The sequence below is a fragment of the Eschscholzia californica genome, unplaced genomic scaffold (assembly GCF_041429995.1).
Source record: "Eschscholzia californica isolate CP2 unplaced genomic scaffold, dmEscCali1.0.p SCAF_2, whole genome shotgun sequence".
In the NCBI taxonomy this organism is placed as follows: domain Eukaryota; kingdom Viridiplantae; phylum Streptophyta; class Magnoliopsida; order Ranunculales; family Papaveraceae; genus Eschscholzia; species Eschscholzia californica.
This window is the reverse complement of record NW_028238309.1, coordinates 63,181,329-63,188,831: the sequence shown is the minus strand read 5'-3', so window position 1 is coordinate 63,188,831 and position 7,503 is coordinate 63,181,329. Positions and strand designations below refer to the sequence as shown.

The 7,503-nt window shown below is 37.0% G+C and overlaps 1 protein-coding gene across 2 annotated transcripts; it reads left to right on the top strand.

Moving 5' to 3' along the window:
• Window positions 1-211: 211 nt before the first annotated feature.
• Window positions 212-7,118, top strand: LOC147560140 (protein SPA1-RELATED 4-like). Of its 2 annotated transcripts, none has more exons than XR_015234760.1 (7): window positions 212-2,410; window positions 2,503-2,660; window positions 3,130-4,036; window positions 4,847-5,039; window positions 5,133-5,444; window positions 5,668-5,727; window positions 6,691-7,118. XR_015234760.1 is itself a non-coding variant. In XM_086662208.1 (7 exons), exons 1-7 carry the CDS (start codon window positions 1,655-1,657, stop codon window positions 6,877-6,879), a joined length of 2,529 nt encoding a protein of 842 aa, XP_086518334.1. In that variant the 5' UTR covers window positions 212-1,654; the 3' UTR covers window positions 6,880-7,118. The 2 variants fall into 2 exon arrangements, 1 of the variants encoding a protein (XP_086518334.1); XM_086662208.1 differs by having other exon boundaries at window positions 4,847-4,993.
• Window positions 7,119-7,503: the final 385 nt, after the last annotated feature.

Below are 7,503 nucleotides of genomic sequence, written 5' to 3'. Positions count from 1 at the left end.
GGCCGGCGACCTAATCGGAGAAGAGAGAGAGAAGATGAAGTGGAGAGAGAAGATGAGGTGGAGGGAGGTGAGGTGAGGTGGAGAGATAGAGAGCTGAGGTGGAGAAGCTATTTTGCTTTCTCCCTAAATAAAATTGTCAAACAAAACTGACCAATTTTTGACCAAGTCTTCACACCCCGGAAACTATTTAGCTTTCCCCAAAGCGCTGGCCTTTTATTTTTTTTGCTCAAGTCAAACTCTGAGTCAGATTATAGATCTGACTTTGAGAAAAAGCAAACAGTAATTCAGTTTTTCTTCTTCCTGTCCTCGTTTCTTTCGTTTCCGGTGTAACGCCAGACTTTTCTCATTCCTTTTAGTCGAACGAATTCCGTGGTGGGCAGTTCAACAAAAAAAAATTCCGTGGTGGGAACTTTTTCTCTTTCTTCATCTTGGACTTTTTAGGGTTTCATAATTTTTAATCTTCTTCTATCTCTTTGATCTTCTTTTTTGTCAAATTTGAAGATGGTTTTTTGGGTATCAAATTCTAGAGAGAGAAAGTTCAATTAGGTTTAAGTAAAAAAGAAACCCTAACTATTTGATTTTGATCCTCAATCTCGACAAAAACAATAAATACAGTTTAAATCTTCATCTGGGTAGTATAAAGTTTCAATCTTTAGTCCAAATCTCATTAAAAAATTTCATTTCTTGGTTACTGTTTGTTTGATTACTGGATAATATTGAGTAATTAAGTTCTCTTGGTTAAAGCTCTATAATTTTTAATGTCCATACATAGAAATAAATTGATTGAATTTTACAATTTAGTCCTCCTCCTCCTTTGTCTTCTTAGTAAACAGAGTGAGAAAGAAATGGAAGTGGTGGTGGAGATGCCACGTATGTGGATTCAATAAAGTTAGAGAGAGAAAGAGTTTGGGAGAAGATAATGAAGGAGAAGACCTGAAAAGAAACAATAAACAAACACCCAAGTGAGAGAAGAAGGGGTTTGAGGCTAATAGAGATTCATCAGATACACAACCCTATTAAATTTTATGGGTGTTGAATCTTATAATATATAATATTTTATTTGTGTTCTATGGTCCATGTTTTTTTTCAGTTTTGAGGGTGATAAGTTTTGTTGGGGAAAGCTTCAAATTGTACTAATTTAATCCCTTATTACTCAAATAGCAGCAGATTCTCTCTCTCTCTCTCTCTTGGTACTACAAACTACTAACTACTACTACTTTCTCTCTCTAAGATCTCCATGTCTGTTTCTTTATCTTGGTTTATACTCTCCATCTCTTTTTCTTCTTCTTTGTCAACTTCTGCATGAATGCTTAATATGGGTATTTGGGTTTCTTCTTCTTTTCAAACTTTTCATGGTTGAGAAATGAGGGTTTATCTATAATGGGTTGGTATTATTTGAGGTGTTAAGAACTCAATTTGACTACAGGACTAAGTTTTTGGGTTTGGGTGATTCATATTTTAAGGTTAATTTGTGATCATTTATTGATTTTGATTAGATCATTGTTGATTTTGATTAGATCATTGTTGATTGTGTATTTGAAATGGGTTTTGGATCAAACTTGTGGTGATGAAAGTTAGAAAGAGAAATTTTAGTATTATTAGGTTTATGGTTGTGTATATTCATAAGTTAGTTTGAAGATAGGTGTTGATTTTAATGGAGGGGTCATCAGATTCAGGTTTTGAGAAATCTGATAGTTCAAGAGGTTTGAATGCTTGTGTAGTTTCGGGCGAGAGCCTTCGTTTGCATAACAGCAATAGGCTAACCATTTCGGGTAATACATCGAACAATACTCGATTTACACAGGTAGAGAAGGAGAGAGAATTTCGTTCGTCCGGGCCGAGTTTAATGGAACACGGTGATCTTAGCTTGAGACAATGGTTGGACAAAACTGAACGGTCGGTTGATCACTTGGAATGCTTACACATATTTAAGCAGATAGTTGAAACTGTAAATCTCGCACATTCTCAAGGCATTATAATCAATAATGTTCGACCTTCATGTTTCGTAATGTCTTCTTTCAATCGTGTGTCATTTATCGAATCTGCGTCTTGTTCAAGTTCAAGTTCGGATTCGTTTGAGGATGCCTCAAACAGTAAACCTTTAGGAGGGGGAGGAGAAGGAAATTCTGCACCAGAAGTATCAAATCCTGGTACTTCCCAAAGGGCATCTGATACTAGTTTCTTGAGATCAAGTTCGGTATTTCCAAATTGTAAATCATCAATCGAAGAGATGGAGGAAATTAATGTAGACGATGTGAGGAAAACTGAAGAGGTCGAGAAAACGAAGAAATTTCCCTTGAAACAGATTTTAGCTATGGAAATTGGTTGGTATACTAGTCCAGAAGAGGCTGAAGGCTCTTCAACCTCGTTTGCTTCAGATATATATCGACTTGGGGTCCTTCTTTTTGAGGTTTGCTGATTACCCGAGTACTCCTTATTTTTTTTTCAAAATGTACCAACTTGTTTGATTGATTTTCTGAGGTACTAATTGTCACTGTGCAGTTATTCTGCACGTTTAGTTCAACCGAAGATAAGCTAAGAACTATGTCCAATTTGAGACATCGCGTTTTACCTCCTCAGTTGCTTTTGAGGTGGCCTAAGGAAGCTTCATTTTGTCTCTGGTTATTGCACCCACAGCCAAGTACTCGACCAAAAATGAGGTCGGTTACCTAACCTATTCTTCATGTCTCACCTTGTTACTGTTTCCATGTTTTCATTAATCCATTATGTTCCATCCTTGTCCTACCGCTGGCTACTGGCCTTACATCATGGATATCTGTTAATTTTGTGGACATCCAACTCAATACCAATTGGTAGTGAGAGACATATTTTACATCCCAGAGGGCTATAATTGGAGATACCATTGTTTATGGTACAAATGTTCCTATCTCAATGGGAAAATGCCCTAGCTTTGAGTTCGGTTTGAACCATTTATTTACGTAATTGGTCTAGGGCCCCTACTATTATATTCTTGATCACGATGCTTCCCTTCGTCTATGTGTGACGATTCCCACGGCCTCATCGACGAGTAACTCTTTTAGCTCGACTTAGATTTAATCGTTTCTGGATTGGTTTCAGTGAGATCTTACCTCATTAATTGTCTTTATAATTTGGTTGTATATGAAACAGCGATGTTTTACAAAGTGAATTCCTTGTCGAGCCAAGGGATAACATCGAAGAACGTGAAGTTGCAATGAGATTGAGAGAAGAAGTAGAAGAACAAGAATTATTGTTGGAATTTTTTTCACTCATGCACCAAAAGAAACAAGAAACTGCTGATAAGCTCCTAGATACGATCTCATTGTTGTCTTCTGATATTGAAGAAGTTCAGAAACAGTCGATCGTTAATACAGAAGGAGTTGTTAGAATTGATGATTCAACTGGCCTGGGGCCAAGAAAACGTTTTGTGTCGGAGCTTTGGCATCAAAAGGAAGACGAGACGGAAAACTCAGCTAAGGTGCAAAAGACTGATATAGACTCCGAGAATCAAGCGAATATCTTATCGAAAAGTTCTCGATTGATGAAGAACTTCAAGAAATTGGAAGCTGCTTACTTTTCGACAAGATTGAGATCGATCAAGCTGAAAACAAAACCACGAAACAGATATTCTGGAATGAATAGTGACGGTAAAGGTTCAATGGGTATAACCGAGGGAAGTTCGGTCAACAATTTTACCTCCAAGGAAGATCAATCTGAAGGTAGAAGAAGCGGATGGATAGAACCATTTCTTGATGGTCTCGGCAAGTATCTCTCTTATAGCAAGTTAAAAGTTAAGGCAGATTTGAAACAAGGGGATCTACTAAATTCTTCAAATTTAGTATGTTCTTTGAATTTTGACCGTGACAAAGAATTATTCGCTACAGCTGGTGTAAATAAGAAAATTAAAGTATTTGAGTTTGATTCGATCTTAAGCGAAGATCGTGATATTCACTATCCTGTAGTTGAAATGGCTAGTAAATCAAGAATCAGCAGTTTATGTTGGAATAGCTATATCAAAAGCCAGATTGCTTCAAGCGACTTCGAAGGTGTCGTTCAGGTACATACACTCACATTACAGGTTTTACTCGATTTTTCGTTTCATTAGTTTGTTAGTTGGAAATGTGTTGAAGACCAAAAAGTTTACTCGAGTGGTCGTTTCTTCAATTTGTGGAGATGTGGTTTTTTAAATCATGTTCAAGACCTCAGGTTTTACTCGAACTTTCATTTCTTTAATTTGTTAGGAATGTGCTCAAGAAAATGTTCAAGACCAAACTTGAATGTTCGCTCTTTAATTTGTAATTATGTAAAAGAAATGCTCAAGACCACCGTTTTATTCGAGTTTTTATTTTTGTAATCTACTAGATATATGGTATTAGTAAAAACATGTTCAAGAATCAAGATAACACCTCCCGTATTGACTATCCCTGTTTTGTGTGTAGCTTTTTTTCTTTAATATATTCATTCAAACTTTTCAAATTTTTTTTTCAAGAATCAAGACCACAAATGCACAACTTTTACTTGAATTTTTGTTTCCGTTTGGCTTAGATAATCCGTCCTCCCTGTCACCAACTTGGACTACACATGTACATGATCATGGAGGAGAAGTTAAATAAAGAAGCGAGGGGCGGATGGTAATTCCCTCGGTAACCGAGGAAGTTGGTGGGCGGATAGAGGGTTGTGAGGGAGTTAAGAAAAATGTATCTAATTCACTTCAATTTAAAAAGTATGATGTGATTAAAGAGGTTTCAAGGATAGGCCGTGATTTACTAATAAAAACCCATGACCATGATTTAATGATACTGTTTATGACAGGGCACGAAAACCATCTGGGTTATTAAATGATGTGATATCGGTAAAATATTTGCAGGTGTGGGATGTTACTCAAAGTCAAGTACTTATGGAAATGAGGGAGCATGAAAGACGTGTATGGTCGGTTGACTTTTCACTAGCGGATCCAACAAAATTGGCTAGCGGAAGCGACGACGGTGCCGTTAAGCTATGGAATATCAATCAGGCAATTCTATTTTTGCATTTGGTGGATGTCATCTTTGAAACTAAACGTACTGTAGTTACCTAAATATATCGTTATTGTGTCGATTCTAGGTCTAGATGCCACAATAATCTATTTTCTCCCTCTTGTTTCCAAATTGCAGGTAGGAAGTACAAATACCATCAAGACGAAAGCTAATGTCTGTTGTGTTCAGTTTCCTCCCGATTCCTCTCGTTCACTTGCTATTGGGTCGGCCGATCATAAAATTTATTGTTATGATCTTCGTAGCACAAGGATACCTTTGTGCACGCTAATTGGGCACGCTAAAACCGTGAGTTACGTCAAGTTTGTAGATTCAACAACTCTTGTTTCTGCATCGACGGATAACTCATTAAAGCTTTGGGATTTATCGACTTGCACATCTCGGGTCCTTGATAGTCCTCTCCAGACATTCACGGGGCACACAAATGTAAAGGTGATAATCGTATTAAACCGAATGTTCTTATTTTTATTCTTTTGTCAATTTTTTGTCTAAGTTCTTCGATATGGCTTAACTTGATAGATAAGTTTGATGAAAACTAGAATTTAGAAGAAAAGAAATAAAACAAGACCCGATGTTCTATAGTCTTTGGGATGTGTTTTGGTTACAAATTTAGTCTATTTGATTCGTTGCTTATGCGGCTCTTGTTTGGATTCAGAATTTCGTTGGGCTATCTATATCTAATGGGTACATAGCTACAGGCTCGGAAACGAACGAGGTACGCGCCCAAATCAATGAAACTGTTTTCTTAATTTTGCATTATTTCGACAAATTCATTTGATTATTTATGTCCGATTATGCATCACTTATCTCTCAATATTTATGGTCGTTACCCGTTTTAGAATAGTGATAAGCAAATCCTTCTTGCCGTCTTGGATAGTATATTCTGATCTAAAGCTCCTGCCAGATTTACATACAGTTTAAAAGCTCATTTTTTACACAAGAAAAACAAAAAATCTTGTATATATATATATATAGATGTTCATATTTTCACTCAGTTTTGTGCCCAAAATCGAAATTTAGCTTGATTAAGTCAATTCAATATCTTTAGTTTCTCCTTTTGCAATATTTGGGATTTTCTCTATAGTTATGAATCATCTTCATCTTTAAGAGTGGTTTTCTGGCAAATGGTTACGGTTGCGGAAACCGGAGAGAGTCGAAAAAGGTCGCTTACCTTTTGAATCATGCTTCTTTGATGATTCAAACGAGCCAGTTGCTTGAACCCCGCACCACCAACACTGCATGGTGTTGAAAAGAGGACAGAACTAGACTTTTGCCCTATAGCCACTAAACCACCATTGTGGAATTGTCTCGACAATCTCGCCCTCACACATTAGACTTAACTTCAGTAGACCTTGTGGCTGTTGTAACTTGTTCCCTGGACTCCAATACTAGGTTCAAGTCGTCTTGGGCCTCTGTCACTCCAAAAGCTAGGTAAACTAGTGAGATTCTTCATAGTTGGTGAATTGAACACCTGCCCCTTCCAAACCCAATATGGGATTAACCCCACAAGTTTCTCTTGTCACCAGACAGAACTTGTCATGCCGAATAACTTTGCTGAACTAATGCTAGCTACTTTAATATGTCTCTAAGCTCCGTTCTACTGAATTCTGATTTATCGTGATTTAATGGATAGGAAACAAATATACACCTTAGTCAATACTTTTCCTTTCTCGGGCAGGTTTTCATTTATCACAAAGCGTTTCCTATGCCGGTATTATCCTACAAATTTAGCAGCAATGACCCAATTTTTGGATATGAAGGAGACGACGCTTCACAATTCATCTCTGCTGTCTGCTGGCGAGGCCAATCCTCGACTTTGGTTGCTGCAAATTCAACCGGTAATATTAAACTTCTCGAGATGGTTTAATTATGCACATATATTCATTTCAACAATTTTAGGTCCAAAATATGCAAGAAAATATAGAATCCTGGAATACTTCAACTGAAAAAAGAAAATTTAAAACTGTAAGCAGGATATTTGTATGAAATTTTTGTTATTGGATTTAGAGGGAACACCTGAAACTGTTTTTTTCAGGAACTGATTGAAAACAAATTGTAATGAACAGAGAGATTTTTATGTATATAGAAAGGAAGTATTGGGTGTAATTTACATATACAATTAGGTCTTTTAGGTGAATGTTATGGCACAGAAGGTTTGGCTATGGACAACTATTTTAATAGATTGACGTGCAATTTCTCAAATTTTATCCCACCCGAAATGTTTAGGTGGCCACTCATTTTAAAACTGTAACTATTTCCCCCCGGAAAGAAACATCGCTCTCCATCTTCATGTTTACCACCACTGTCAGTCTGTCACCAACAGGCAACCATCACCATCTCTTCTCTCAAGAGTCTTTGGTTACACATCTTTCTCTACACTCATCCCTCATCTGTCTCCACTCTCTTACCTCTCTATCTACCTCTTTTACTACTACTCTGAAAGGTTGGAGTCATTTTGTCTCCACATTCTTTGTGAAACCCACTCTATTAC

What these genes read in the sequence shown, in the direction of transcription:
- LOC147560140 (XM_086662208.1), top strand. Translation starts at nt 1,655, where the DNA reads ATGGAGGGGTCATCAGATTCAGGTTTTGAGAAATCTGATAGTTCAAGA. An exon ending in ACTTCGAAGGTGTCGTTCAG is followed by an intron (nt 4,037 to 4,846) that starts GTACATACACTC and finishes AAATATTTGCAG; the next exon opens with GTGTGGGATGTTACTCAAAG. An exon ending in CGGGGCACACAAATGTAAAG is followed by an intron (nt 5,445 to 5,667) that starts GTGATAATCGTA and finishes GTTTGGATTCAG; the next exon opens with AATTTCGTTGGGCTATCTAT.